The sequence below is a fragment of the Phyllostomus discolor genome, chromosome 12 (genome assembly GCF_004126475.2).
Source record: "Phyllostomus discolor isolate MPI-MPIP mPhyDis1 chromosome 12, mPhyDis1.pri.v3, whole genome shotgun sequence".
In the NCBI taxonomy this organism is placed as follows: domain Eukaryota; kingdom Metazoa; phylum Chordata; class Mammalia; order Chiroptera; family Phyllostomidae; genus Phyllostomus; species Phyllostomus discolor.
This window is the reverse complement of record NC_040914.2, coordinates 77,335,030-77,350,116: the sequence shown is the minus strand read 5'-3', so window position 1 is coordinate 77,350,116 and position 15,087 is coordinate 77,335,030. Positions and strand designations below refer to the sequence as shown.

At 49.9% G+C, this 15,087-nt stretch overlaps 1 protein-coding gene across 1 annotated transcript; it reads left to right on the top strand.

Moving 5' to 3' along the window:
- The first annotated feature begins 9,823 nt into the window (after positions 1-9,823).
- On the top strand, positions 9,824-14,984 carry SLC22A31 (solute carrier family 22 member 31). The gene is made up of 9 exons (XM_036012406.1): positions 9,824-10,255; positions 11,798-11,901; positions 11,998-12,152; positions 12,455-12,623; positions 12,828-12,973; positions 13,069-13,177; positions 13,294-13,508; positions 13,898-14,009; positions 14,493-14,984. Exons 1-9 carry the CDS (start codon positions 9,878-9,880, stop codon positions 14,797-14,799), a joined length of 1,695 nt encoding a protein of 564 aa, XP_035868299.1. The 5' UTR covers positions 9,824-9,877; the 3' UTR covers positions 14,800-14,984.
- Positions 14,985-15,087: the final 103 nt, after the last annotated feature.

Below are 15,087 nucleotides of genomic sequence, written 5' to 3'. Positions count from 1 at the left end.
TATTCCCTGTACCTTTTCCCCCCTTCTCCCCACCTCCCTGCTGATAACCCTCCTTGTGATCTCCATATCTATCATTCTGTTTCTGTTCTGTTTATTTGCTTAGATTGTTTTTTTTTTTAGATTCAGTTGTTGATAGTTGTGAATTTGTTGCCATTTTAATGTTCACAGTTTTGATCTTATTTTTCTTTAATAAATCCCTTTAACATTTCATGTAATGGCTTGGTGATGATGAACTCCTTTAGCTTTACCTTGTCCAGGGAGCACTTTCTCTGCCCCTCTATTCTAAATGACAGCTTTGCTCGATATAATCTAGGTTGTAGGTCCTTGCCCTTCATGACTTTGAATATTTCTTGGCAGTCCCTTCTAGCCTGCAAAGTTTCTTTTGAGAAATCAGCTGACAATCGTATGGGAACTCCTTTGTAGGTAACTAACTGCTTTTCTCTTGCTGCTGCTTTTAAGATTCTTTTTTTATCTTTAACCTTCAGCATTGTAATATTGATGTGCCTTGGTGTGGGCTTCTTTTGGTCCATGTTGTTTGGGACTCTGTGCTTCCTGGACTTGTGTGTCTATTTCCTTCACCAAATTAGGGAAGTTTTCTTTCATTATTTTTTAAGTAAGTTTTCAATTCCTTTCTGTTCCTCTTCTCCTTCTGGCACCCCTGTGACTCTGATATTGGTATGTTTGAAGATGTCCCAGAGGCTCCCTAGCCTATGCTCATTTTTTAAAATTCTATTTTCTTCTTGCCGTTATTGTTTTTTCTTCCTTATGTTCTAAATTGTTGATTTGGGTCTTGTCTTCATCCCCTGCACTGTTGGTTCCCTGTAGATTCTTCTTCTTTTTTTTTTCTTTTCCTTAAGATTTTATTCATTTATTTTTAGACAGAGGGGAAGGGAGGGAGAAGGAGAGAGACAGAAACATCAATGTGTGGTTGCCTCTCATGCCTCCCCTACTGGGGACCTGGCCCGCAATCCAGGCATGTGCCCTGACTGGGAATCCAACTGGTGACCCTTTCTTTCACAGGTTGGTGCCCAATCCACTCAGTCACACCAGCCAAGGACCCTGTAGATTATTCTTTATTTCACTTAATGTAAACTTCATTTCTGCCTGGGTCTTTTTTTGTGCTTTTGAAGTACCTAACAAATTCCTTGAGCATCCTGACCACCAGTGTTTTGAACTCTGCTTCTGATAGGTTGCTTATCTCCATTCGTCTAGTTCTTTTTCTGGTATTCTGTTCTGTTCTTTCATTTGGGCCATATTTCTTTGTCTCCTCATTTTGGCAGCCTTGTGTTTATTTCTGTGTATTAGGTGGAGCTGCTTGAAATCCCAGTCTTAGTAGCATGGCCTATTGTAAACAAGCGCACCTATAAGTTGTATGGGGTGGCCCTTAGGTAATAACCCAGGAGGAGCAACCCATGTCACTGCTTTGTGGCTGTGTGCAGTGGAGGGCTTGGAGAGGGGACAGTGCTGCTGCCTGGCCTCTGGAGTTCTGTCTAGGAGGAAGCTGTCTCCTATTACTCACTCTGATACCAGTAACTTCTGTTTCTCCCCATATGTCACTGGTGCTCTTCCAGCTTGCCCTGGTGCTGAATCCCAGAGGGAGCAAGTCTGACTAAGTCTTAAGTCCATTGCAGGTCCTTTAATAAGAGTCTTCTGTGAATCCTGAAGCTTCTTCTGCTGTGCCAACCCCACTGGTTTTTACAGGCAGAAGTTATGGAGATTTATCTTCGTGGCACTGGAACCCTGGGATGGGTGGTTTAGGGTTGGGATCCCTCCTCCCAATTTTTATCCACTACGTGTGGATATGGGATTGCTACCCTGCATCTCTGTGCCACTCCACATCTCTGCACCTCTCTGCACACCTATGCATCTCCTCCCCTCCTACCCATCTGGATGAATGTGGCTTTTTTAAATCTTTGGTTGTTAGACTTCCATTGACCTCAGTTTTCTAGCGATTCTGGGTGATATCTGTATTGTAACCTAGCTGTAATTTTTTAAATGTTTTATTTATTTATTTTCAGAGAGAGGGAAAGGGAAGGAGAAAGAGAGGGAGAAAAGCATTGATGTGTTGTTGCCTCTTACACATCCCCAACTAGGGCCCTGGCCCACAACCCAGGCATGTGCCCTGACTGGGAATGGAACCAGTGACCCTGTGCCGGTTTGCAGGCCGGCACTCAATCCACTGAGCCACCCCAGTCAGGGCCTAGTTGTAAGTTTTTCTGTAGTTGTATGAGGAGAGGCATGTTTACTACGCTTCCATCTTGACTGGCAGTCCTCTATTCCTAGTTTTTAAAGTGCTTTTAATCATGAAACAATGTTTTCAATTTTGTCAAAAATATTTCTGCATTTATTGAGATGATTGCGTTTTTTCCCCCTCCCTATTAGTAATATTACATCAGTTGATTTTTGTATGTTGAACCATCCTTGTATTCCTTGGATAAATCTAATGTGATCATGTTGTATAACCATTTTAATATGTTGCTAGATTCATCTGCTGGTATTTTCTTGAGGATAAAGAGATTCAGCAAAGTTGTAGGACACAAGATCAATATTTTAAAAATCAGTTTCTATGCACTAGCTATGAACAATCTAAAAAGGAAGTTTATAAAGTCATCCTACTTATAATACCATCAAAAAGAATAAAATAGGAATAATTTCAATCAAGGCAGTACAAGACTTGTACACCTCAAACCATAAAATACTTTGGAAAGAAATTAAAGACAACCTAAAAAATGGAAAGACATATTGTGTTCAAGTATAGAGAGACTTAATATTGTTAAGATGACAATATTTCCCAAAGAATTCTACATACTCAAAGCAATCCCTACCAAAATCCCAGAAGTTTTTTTTTTTTTTTTAGAAACAGAGAAAGTGACCCTAAAATTCACATGGAATTGTGCTACCGAGGTACAGTTATTAAGACAGTGTGGTAATGGCATTAGGATAGACATACAGAGCAGTGGAATAAAATTGAGAGTCTAAACAGTAACCATACAATTGTTTCATTAACAGCATCAACATGGAGAGTAGACTTTCAGTCGAGATGGCGGCGTAGTAAACACAGCTCACTTCCTCACACAACCACATCAAAATTACAACTAAAATATAGAACATCCATCATTCAGAACCATTAGAAATCGAGTTGAATGGAAGGAAACCTGACAGCTACAGGGTTAAAGAAACCACATCCATCCAGACTGGTAGCAGGGGAGGAGAAACGGCACAGGCTGGTCCCACATCCATGTGTGGTGGATAAAAATTCAGGAGGGATATCTTGGAAGTCCCAGCACCACACCAGTTCCCCCAGCCCAGGGCTCCAGTGCCAGAAAGATAAGTAGTTCCCATAACTTCTGACTGCAAAAACCAGTGGGGATTGAGCAGGTGGAAGAAACTTCTGTAGTCCCAAGAAGTTCCTCTTAAAGAACTCACAAACCAACTTACTTAGACTCACTCCCCCTGAGCTCCAGGACTGGTGAGCAGTCTGAAAGACACCAGTGTCATACCTCGAGGAACCAAAGTGTCTGGCATCAAAGTGAGATCTGGGGATAGCTTTCTCCCAGACAGAAATTCAGGCAGAGGCCATTGTCCCTTTTATGAATCCTTTCCACACAGAGTCACAGAGCTGGCAGGCAGGTGCCATATCTGAGACTCCATCAACCTGGCTAACACTGTTTGCCCAGCCCTGGAGGTCTCCTGAGATTCCATTCCACCCAACTTACAGGCTCACCCAAGCTGTTAACAGTGACTTTTCCATATGAATGGCTGGTCTTGGATCATGCTTGACAACTTCCTAAATCCTCTCAGACAAACAACAGCCAGCCCCCATACCTCTTGCTAAGTGGCCCCAGGCCCAGCACTAGCAGCAGCCAGCCTGGATTCACATCTTGGCTTCACCTGGGAACCTCCAAGCCCAGTATAAGTAGCAGCCATCTCAGATGGTTTTATAGCTCATGTAGAGTGGCCCAGAGCAGAATACAGGTTGAGGCTGACCTTGGCCTGTACAACCTGGGAAACCCAAGAGCCTGTGCATCCAGTGGACAGCTACAGACCCTATTGGAGCACCACTGCCCTGTTACAGAACAGCTGGTCCTCTACTGAGGGTGGAGGTTGGTGGTCAGGGGTCACAGCCAGTCCTTGCAGCTGACTGGCCTGGGTAAATCCCTCCCATTGACCAATAGCAATCAAGGCTCAACTACAAGAGGAGTGAGTACTCAGCCTACACAAAGGGCACACCTTGAGTACCCAGCTTGGGTAATAAGGGAGGCTGTGCCACTGGACCCTACATGACACCTACAATATTATGCCATGCTGCCAAAACAGGGAGTCATAGCAGCTCTACATAATACCTAGAAACAAACACAAGGAGGCTGCCAAAATGAAGAGACAAAGACACATGGCCCAAATGGGAAAAAAAAAAAAAACAACAACAGATCAAAACTCTAGAAAAAGAACTAAATAAAATGTAGCTAAGCAATCTATCAGATGCAGAGTTCAAAACACTGGTTATAAGAATACTCAAGGAACTTAGTGAGAACCTCAACAGCATAAAATAGGTCCAGCCAGAAATGATGGATACAATAAGTGAAATAAAGAACAATTTACAGAGAAACAATAGTTGAGTGGATGCTCCAGATCAATGATTTGGAACATAAGGAAGAAAAAAAAAAAAAAAACGACCAATCAGAACAATAAGAAGTACAAAAGAACAAGGACAGTGTAATGGGCCTTGGGAAAACTTCAAGTGTTCCAACATTCACATCATAGTGGTAGAAGAAGAGAAAGAACAAGAAATTGGAAATCTCTTTGCAAAAATAATGAAAGAAAACTTCCCTAATTTGGTGAAGGAAATAGACATGCAAGTCCAGAAAGCACAGAGAGTCTCAAATAAGATGAATGCAAAAAGGCCCACTCCAAGACACATCATAATTAAAATGGCAAAAGTTAAAGAAGAAAAGAGACTCTTAAAACCAGAGAAAGAAAAGCCATTAGTTACCTACAGAAGAGTTCCCACAAGTCTGTCAGCTGATTTCTCAAAAGAAACTTTGCAAACTAGAAGGGATTGACAAGAAATATTCAAAGTCATGAGAAGCAGGGACCTACAGCCAAGGTTGATCTACCCAGCAAAGCTATGATTTAGAATAGAAGGGCAGATAAAGAGCTTCCCAGACAAGAAAAAACTAAAGGAGTTCATCATCACCAAACCATTATTACATGAAATGTTAAAGGGACTTCTTTAAGAAGAGGATCAAAACTATGAATAATAGAATGGCAATTATACATATCTATAAACAATTGAATCTAAAAAACAAACTAAGCAAACAAGAAGAACAAGACAGAATCATGAATACAGAGAGCATTTTCACGGTTGCCAGATGGGAGGAGGGTGTGGGGAGATGGGTGAAGAGGCGAGGGGATTAAGAAGTACAAATAGGTAGTTACAGAATAGCCATGGGGACATAAAGTACAGCATAGGAAATGGAGTAGCCAAAGAACTTTTACCCATGACTGATGGACATGAACAATGGTGTGGGGATGCCTGAGGGTGTGGGGGTTGCTGGGTGGTGGGGGGAGGGCAAAGGGGAAAAACTGGGACAACCGTAATAGCATAATCAATAAAATACAATTTTAAAATAAAGAGCACCAACATGAGTCAATGGGAATAGAATAGGCCTTTCAATGAATGCTGGGAAATATGAATATCCCCATGTAAAACAACAAAGTTAAACTCATATCACATAGTATATAGAAAAGTCAATTTGGATCAAATCTCTAAGTGTAAGAGATGAAACTATAAAATGCTCAGGAGGAAACGCAGGTGTTAATCTTTATGATATTTGTAATGGTTTCTTCAGTACGACACCAGAAGCACGAGCATAAAGGAACAAAAATTGAATTTCATCAACATTAAAATCTTATGAAAAGATTTTTTACAAGATGGCAGAAAATACTTGCAAATCATATATCTGATAAAGTCTAGTATCCAAAATATGTAAGTAATTGTTATAAATGAACAACAAGAAGGCATGCAGGCCAAGTAAAAAGTAGACAAAAGTTTTGGACAGTTATGGTATTTCTCCAAACATATACACAGGAACAACCAGCACACAAAAAGATTTTTTTTAAAATATATTTTATTGATTATGCTATTACAGTTGTCCCATTTCCCCCCTTCTCTCCCCTCCACCCTGTACCCCCCTCCCACCCACATTTCCCCCCCTTTAGTTCATGTCCATGTGTCATACTTATGAGTTCTTTAGCTTCTACATTTCCCGTACTATTCTTGCCCTCCCCCTATCTATTTTCAACCTACATTCTATGCTACTTATTCTCTATACTTTTTCCCCCTCTCTCCTCCTCCCACCCTCCTGCTGCTAACCCTCCATGTGCCCTCCATTTCTGTGGTTCTGTTCCTGTTCTAATTGTTTACTTAGTTTCTTTTGGTTTTGCTTTAGGTGTGGTTGTTGATATTTGTGAGTTTGCTGTCCTTTTACTATACATGTCTTTTCTTTATCTTCTTTTCTTAGATAAGTCCCTTTAGCATTTCATAAAATAAGGGCTTGGTGATGATGAACTCCTTTAACTTGACCTTATCTGAGAAGCACTTTATCTGCCCTTCCATTCTAATTGAGAGTTTTGCTGGATAGAGCAATCTGGGATGTAGGTCCTTGTCTTTCATGACTTGGAATATTTCTTTCCAGCCCCTTCTTGCCTGTAAGGTCTCTTTGGAGAAATCAGCTGACAGTCTGATGGGAACTCCTTTGTAGGTGACTGTCCCCTTACCTCTTGCTGCTTCTAGGATTCTCTCCTTCGTTTTTACCTTGGCTAATGTAATTATGATGTGCCTTGGTGTGTTTCTTCTTGGGTCCAACTTCTTTGGGGCTCTCTGAGCTTCTTGGATTTCTTGGAAGACTGTTCCCTTTGCCAGATTGGAGAAGTTCTCCTTTATTATTTGTTCAAATACGTGCTCAATCTGTTGCTTTTCCCCTTCCGATTCTGGTACCCCTATAATTCGGATATTGGAACGTTTAAAGGTGTCTTGGATGCTCTTAATCTTTTCCTCAATTTTTTGAATTCTTATTTCATCATGCTTTCCTGCTTGGTTGATTCTATCTTCCTTCTGGTCCACTGTATTGTTTTGAGACTCATATTCCTTCCTTTCACTATTGGCTTTCCTCCACGTGTCTTCCTGCATCTCTTTTATGGTAATCTGCATTCTTTCATCTAAATTTCATCCAAAATCAACCAGTTCCGTGAGCTTTCTGATCACCAGTGTTTTGAACTGCGCATCTGATAGATTGGCTAATTCTTGGTCGCTCAAAAGGATGAGTCCTGGGGGACTGATCTGCTCTGTTGAAAACATATTTTTTTTCCCCTGTCTCTCCTTTTTGTTTTTCGGTCTGGCCGCTCTTGTTATGGTGGGGGGGCGGAGCCTTAGGTGCTCACTGGGGCTGGGCACCCCAGTCGCTAGATTGTGACGTTATATGTGGGGGTGGGGCGGGAGCGGGGCGGGAGAAAACAATGGCGATAGTTCCGTTCTCCTGGACTCAGACCCTTATCTGAGCTTCTGGGCCGCGAGTTCTGCCCTGGTCCACAATCGCTACCCCTCTGGGTCTGCCAGCCGCAGCTTGCGTACTCAGGGATCACCTCTGCGTTCTTGCGCCCCCGGATGGCTTTTGCGCCGATTTTGCGCCAAACCTTCCCCCGACCTCCACGTGCAGCCGACCCGAGCCAGCCCCTCGCCCGCCCGGATCGTCTTCTCCTACCAGTCCGGATGAACGCGTCTACTTCAGCTTCTTGGCTGCCCGACTTCCATTCAGATAAATCCTCTGCCGGATCTGGGTGTTATTCTGATAGTAAATTATTGTTGTAAATTATTGGTTTTCTAATCTTGGTTGTACGAGGAGGTACGGTGCGTCCACCTATTCCTCCATCTTCACAAAAAGATTTTTAATATCACTAGCCATTAGGGAGAGGCGAATAAAAACCACAGTGAGAAATTTCACACCCACTAGAATGAGTGCAGTTTCTTTTCTTTTCTTTTTTTTTTTAAGGGAAGATACATGTTGGCAAGAAGGTAGAGAAATTGGAATCCTTGTGTATTGCTGTTGGGAATGTAAAATGGGCAGCCATTGTGGAAATTTTTTTGGTGGTTCCTCAAAATGTTAAACATAGACTCCCTACTTGACCCAGCAATGTCATGTCTATGCATATACCCGAAAGATCTGAAAATAGGTACTCAAACAAATACTTGTACGGTAGTAACTCCTCACTTAACACCATCGATAAGTTCTATGACTAAGCGAAATGATGTATTACGAAAACAATTTTACCATAGGCTAATGGATACACGCAAGCATTAAGTCCCCACAACATCTCATCAGTGTGTGACAAAATAACGTTATTGGAGAACCTGCTGTACACCAGTGTTCATAGCACTATTCTCACAATAGGCAAAAAGGGGAAACAATCCAAATGTCCATCAACAGATGGATAAAAAAATGCGACAGGCCTAATAAAGAAATATTACTCAGCCTAAAAAAGGAATGAAGTCCTGATAGACACTACAATGTAAGTGACCCCTGAAACATTATTCTAAGTGAAAGCAGCCAGACCCAAAAGGCCCCATATTGGTTGGAGGAGTGGGGAGTTGGAGGAGGGGGAATAGGTACTGATTACTTAATGGGTATCAGGTTTTGTTTTGTGGTGAAAGTATTTAGGAACTTGATAAAGGTGGTGGTAGCATAAAATGGTTGGTTTTATATTACGTGTATTTCATGTCAATAAAATAGTTTGAAAAAGCCAATAATATCCTGAGAAACAAAAAACATGCCAGTTAGAAAATACAATGCAAATCCACAGTCCCTTCACCAAGCAACAGAAAGCAAACTAGTTAGGGACATTTAGACATAATCTATAGGACCTACTGTAATTTCCCTCACTGCAAAAAACAAGTTAAAAACAAACAAGACCTACTTTGTTCCTGGGTGGAAGCCTCCACTAGGGTGACGGTGTCGATGACCCTTCTTAATCCATAAACGCAACGCCATTTCGAGCCAAGTTCACAAAAGAACTCAGAACTAGACAAAGTGATTGAAGCTCGTTTTGCAAAATAATTACGATAATCCTCAAATTTCTGAGGACGCAGAGCTTGGATACCACGCTCTGCTGGGGCTGCAGCGACGGTGGCCACGCAAACCTGCCGGGGCTACATACGGAGCAGAACTGTCCGAGTCGCTTCCTCTCATGGCAGCAGAGCCGCGGCACGCCGCCGGGGGGCAGTGGTTGCCCGTGCTCCTTAGGCCTGACCCGAGGCCGGCTAGGGGTCCAGTGTGCGACTGGCCCGCGATCCCCAGCCGCCCAACAGCGCTCGGGCTCTCAGACCGACCTTGTGACCCCAAGGCCCTGGAGCCGCTTGAGAGTGTCCGCCCGGAGCCCTCGAAGACAGGCCTGGCCCGGCCGCCCGCCCGCGCGGCCGGACGCCACAGGGACAACACACTCCGGAGGGCTCCTCGACCAATCCTCGTGCGCGAGGACGCCTCGAGGGCCACAACCCAGCAGTCACTCCTCCGTGGTCTTCAAGGCAGGGAGGGACCCAGGGCCAAAGGCACTAAGATCCTCACCTGCCAGGCCCTCTGCGGTCCCTCTCCTGGATCCGCCCTCTGACCTTATACTCCTCAGCCCCGCCCCGGTCTCGGGTCCTTTCAAGCTTTGCAACAAGGATCTGTTCCGCCCTCCATAGCCCCGCCCCCAATAGCCCGCCCCTGTGGCGGCGCTCCCCCTAAGCCCACCTGCAGACCCCGCCCACTAGGTTCCGCTGGTGACAAGTCTCAGCCCCGTAGGTTCCGCCCCCTCAAGTTTTGCCCTGGCGCAGAAGCCGCGGATGGAGCCCGAGGTGCGGGTGTTGCGTGCGGCGGGAGGTTTTGGCCGGGCTCGGCGCCTGCTGGCCGCCGCTTCGTGGCTGCCGTGCGTGGCGCTGGGGCTGGCACTGGGCTCGGAGCCGCTGCTCACCGTGCTGCCCGGGCACCACTGCCGGCCGGACCCCTCGCTGCTGCCCCCAGCGCTGCGCACCCTGAGTGGGCCCGCGCTACTCGATGCCAGCGTGCCACGCCTGGGCCCCGCGCGCGCCTGGAGTCCGTGTCTGCTCCTGAGCTACTCCGAGCCCACGCCCCGCGCCCCCCCGAACGGCACGCGGTCCTGCACACGCGGCTGGCACTACGCGCTGCCCGCGGCAGGCCTGCTGCGCAGCCCGGTCACCGAGGTGCGGGAGGACTGCCTGGGGTCTTCTGCACGCTGCCCCCGCCTCTCTCCCCTTTGTACCCTGCCTTGTCCTGTACCCCCATTCCTCTGTCCCCTTGCTCCCCTTCCCCTATTTCTCTCTTCCCCTTCCTCTGGTCCCTCTCTGCCTCCTCTTCTCTGTCCCGCTCCTCCGTTCGCCCTCCTGTCTCCCCCTTCTTCCATCTACCTTCCTCTATCCCTCCTCGTCTGTTCCCCTCCTTCTCCCCCTTTCCTCTGTCCTCCCTTTCTCTGTCTCCCCTCCTCCACTCTCTTGCCCTTCTGCCCTTGCTCTACTGAGGCTCTCTGATGGTACAGCTGATACTCAGGTTAGCAGGTTGTCTGTCCTAATGGTAGAGTATGAGGGCCAAGGGCTGCCAAGGTGGGCAGGCAGCCTGGGGGAGGAGGAGGAGTTAAGCTGAAGGTATGATCAGCCAGGTAAGCAAGCACCAGTTCACTTCAGTGCCTCGAACATTTTGAGCCACCTGTAGCTTTGGGCTATGAGGAGACTGGTTTCCGAAACAGAAGCCTTTGAATCAAGGGAGCAATATAGTCAGTTCAGTTCGGAAAGGCAGACTTCCCACCTGTGAGGTATGTGCAGGTTGGACTACAGGCAGGGGCATCCAAGGGAACAGCTCAGGGGTCTGAGTGGGAAGAAATAGGGAGGGGGAAACGTACCTTCTGTCCCATCCTCAGCACCACAGCTGCCCCCCAGCCCCACTACTCCAATCTCCCCCTCCCCTACCCAGGGCAGGACGGCCCCAGTGTGGAAACTGGAGCAAGGTTCCAAGTCCCTGCCAGGCCTGCCTGGGGCCCTCCAACCGGCAGAGCGTCTCTTCTCCCGCCCGTTCTGTTCCACCCCACACCTGCCCCCCTGCTGGTGTGCCGCTCAATCAGTGCCCCGCCAGCTTTCACAAGTGGTTGGATTTTAAAATAAAAACTCTGACACACTGTGACCCCATTCAGGATGTTAACCTTGTAAAAAAGGCACAGGACCTTGGAAGGTGAGGTGAGGAGGTTTGGCAAAACTGAGGTCAAGGGCCCTTGACCAGGAAAACCAGGTGAGCACAGCCCCACAGTCTGTTCCCGGAGCTGCTCTCGAAGCGAGCAGAGCAGGGGAGAAGTGAGGGCGAGGTCCCAGGGAGCCTGGAAACAGCAGGTAGAAACTGCTGTGCCCAGCCAAGGTCCAGGCTCTAAGGGAGAGAGAGGGCTGGAAAAGGGTGGGTGAAGCTCCATCCAGAGAAAACAGAAACCAGATCTGGGCTCCATGGGGTACTCTGGAGACCCCAGGTCACTACCCCCTGGGGGCTCAGACCAGGAATCGTTTTGATTCCATGTGAAACCCACCAGAATCAGGAGACCACATAGTATGACTTTTAGCAGATCCCTTGCCCTCTCTGTACCTCAGTTTCCCCTTTTATCCAGGGAGGAATAGGAACAGATGTCTAAGGCCCCCTTCCAGCCCGACAATCTGGGGACTCCAGCAAAGTGGGGGGACTGACTGACAGGTGACGGGTGTCCCCTGCAGTGGAACCTCGTGTGTGAGGATGGCTGGAAGGTGCCACTGGAGCAGACGAACCACCTCCTGGGCTGGCTGTTGGGCTGTGTCATCCTGGGCATGGGCTGTGACTGGTGAGGTGCTGCCCCTCCCCTCAAGCCCCTCAGGGTCCCGCTAAGCCCCTGAGATGTCCTGACCTGCATCCATGTGTGTCGCCCCCTGCCCACCAGGTTTGGACGTCGGGTTGTGTTTTTGGCCTCCCTGGTGCTGGCCACAGGCCTGGGGGCTGGTGAGGCCCTGGCTGCCAGCTTTCCTGCCCTGCTGGCCCTGAGGCTGCTTCACGGGGGGGCTTTGGCAGGGGCCTCTCTAGCCCTCTACGTGGCTCGTGAGTACTATGGGGGACTGGGAAGGGACACCCACTCAGGCTAGGCCTCTGACCCCTCTGCAGGGCGGTCAGTGGCATGGGAGAACTCTCTGTACTCCTGTTGAGGGCTCTTGTCAAGAAGGTGGGTGGGCACTATTTGCTTTGTGAGCTCTGCTGTTTGCAGGCAGGCTCAGGTGCTCGAGTGGGCAGCAAATTGGCCTCAGATGTGTAGCTCCTGGGCAGGTCAGCAGTTGGTCCCCACAGCCCCAGGCAGAGCAGCCCTCTCTAGAGGACTTGGCCTCAGGCCTTCTGTGTCTGCCCAGGCCTGGAGCTGTGTGACCCCCCGCACCGCCTGGTGTTCTCCGTGGGGGCTGGCCTCTTCTCAGTGGTGGGTACTCTGCTGTTGCCTGGCCTGGCCCTGCTCGCACAGGACTGGCGCCTTCTGCAGGGGCTGAGTGCCCTAGCAACGGGACTGCTGCTGCTCTTTTGGGGGTAAGTGTGGTGGGAGATGGGTCAGTGGCCTCTGTGGAGGCCAAAGGTTTCACTTCCCTCAGCACCTCCGTGCACTACTAGGCATGTGGGCATGGGACAGGGACATAGAAAGCCATTTGATGTCCTGACCTGGGGTCCAGGGAGAAGGGGCCCCTGTCATCCCTGTGGGAAGGACCGGAAGGCATCCTCCGCCCATCCCTGCAGGTTCCCAGCCCTGTTCCCTGAGTCTCCCTGCTGGCTCCTGGCCACGGGGCAGCTGGGCCAAGCCAGGAAGATCTTGTGGCACTTTGCCGAAGCCAGCGGCGTGGACCCGGAGAACAGCCCTGAGGAGGAGAGCTCCCTGGTTACAGGTATGCACCAGCCAAGAGAAGGGAGGCGTGGGTGCTGGAGGAGGAGAGGTGTCACCCCCACATATACACCCCCTCATGTTCTCTCACATCCATAGAGCTGGATGTGCTGTCTGCAGGGAGCCCCCAGCCCCAGCACCACTGGGTCCTGGAGCTCCGGCACACGCGCATCACCTGGAAGAATGGACTCATCCTGGGCTTCAGTTCGTGAGGAGCGGATGGCGTGGGTGGGCTAAGAGAGGGATTTGTGCCTCGCCCTCTATCAGCATTGTCACCAGAGTCCCCAGCTCTGGCTGAATCTATAACTTTGCTCTCCCTCCTAGGTTGGTCGGTGGGGGCATCAGAGCCAGCTTCCTCCAAAGACTGGCCCCTCGTGAGTCGGCCTTTTATGGGCCCTACTTCCTAGGGGCCGGCCTTGAGGTGGCAGCCACCGTCTTCCTGCTCCTGACAGTAGATCGCTGGGGGCGCCGCCTGGTCCTGCTGCTGAGCACCTTGGTCATGGGCCTGGCATCCCTGCTGCTTCTCTCAGGGGTCCAGTGTGAGTGTGGGGCCTTGCAGGCATCCTACAGGCTCATCCTATTTGGCTGAGATCGGTCCCATGGAGTGGGGAGGGCCCTGGGATCAGCCCTATCCTGAGGTCGTAAGAGAAGCATGGTGTGTTGGGACGAGGCAGCTGTGCCTTTACCTTGTCCATCTTCTCACTGGCACTCAGGGAAACCAGGGCCCAAAGAGTTAAGGGTCTAAAAGGATCTACATGCAGGGGCTAACCCAAAGGGTCTGGTCTGGGCAGGGGCAGCCAGGACACCTGACGCCCAAACCAGACAGAGTGCGAGTGCAGGGGCGAAAGGCTGGGGTCGGCAGGGGTACGTCTGAGGGGAGGCCCTGAGCAGCCAGGTGTGGGTGGTGAGGGATCCCCTTTGTTCCCAGACCTGCCGGGCTGGACCCTGCTGTCCCTCTCTGTTCTGGGCCTCCTGGCCTCCCGGGCTGTGTCCATCCTAAGCACCCTCTTCGGGGCCGAGATCTTCCCCACAGTGATCAGGTGAGTTTCCGGCTGCCCAGCCCCATGGCAGGGCCCAGGGCCCTCTGGGAATCGGACACCCCACACCCTTCCTTCCCGGTGTGCGCCCAAGACTTCGTTCCTTCACGACCAGAGTTCAGATTCTGTTCCCGGGTGATATGAGGGACACTGGTATAGAAAGGTCTGGACAGCAGCTCAGGGACGAAGGGGCAGACATTGAGATAGCCCCCAGAGAGGGTAGAATTTCAGGGAAAATTTTGTTTTCCAATTTTCTAATGAAAAGATCAAAACTTGTTCCAGGGCAGAAAGGAGCATCTTTTTCACAAAATTGTTTTCAGTTTTGTTTTCCTGGATCCCCAACACCTCTGGCTGTGCTGGGGGCCAGCCCCTCCCTGGCATTGGACCTGCCTGGGAGCCCAGTGCCACATGCCGTGTTCACGGGCCCGTCTGTCTGCAAGGGCGGCCGCCCCCCGCAGGCTGCCCACACTGCACCCTCTCCTGCAGGGCGTCGGGGCTGGGCCTCGTGATGGCTGCCGAGTTCCTGGGCCAGGCGGCCGCCCCCCTCGCCGACATGCAAGGCCGGAGGGGCTTCTTCCTGCAACACGTGGTTTTCACCTCTTTTGCCATCCTCGCCCTGTTGTGTGTCCTGCTGTTGCCTGAGAGCCGTGGCCGTGGGCTGCCCCAGTCGCTGGAGGACTCGGACTGCCTGCGCCGATCACCACTCCTTCGGGGCCGCCCCTGCCAGGACCACCTGCCCCTGCTGCCACCCTCCTACGGCCAGGCCCAGACACGGCGGTTTCGGGATGGGTGACGCTGGCTGGACAGACACTCCCCTCAGATGACCACATGTCGGTGCTCATCTGAGGGGGCTCAGGGAGGAGCTCTGGGGTCAGTGTAAAGGGGGAGTCCCCTGCTGGGCCCCTTGTTCCTGGGGGCCCTGACCACCCCCCCTGCCACACACCATGTGTGAAGAATAAAGGCATCTGTGGAACTTGGCATCCTCCATGGTTCCCTCAGACCCCATCCTGGGGCTGGAGGGGCTTCCCACTCCAGGCCCCCGCAGCCAGGGTGCCTGCAGCCCCTCCTACTTCGTGGGGGG

Excerpts from the sequence above, each read along its gene's own strand:
- SLC22A31 (XM_036012406.1), top strand. The coding sequence starts at position 9,878 with ATGGAGCCCGAGGTGCGGGTGTTGCGTGCGGCGGGAGGTTTTGGCCGG. Across the intron at positions 12,624-12,827 it reads CTGCTGCTGCTCTTTTGGGG|GTTCCCAGCCCTGTTCCCTG; the intron begins GTAAGTGTGGTG and ends CCATCCCTGCAG. Across the intron at positions 13,509-13,897 it reads GCTTCTCTCAGGGGTCCAGT|ACCTGCCGGGCTGGACCCTG; the intron begins GTGAGTGTGGGG and ends CTTTGTTCCCAG.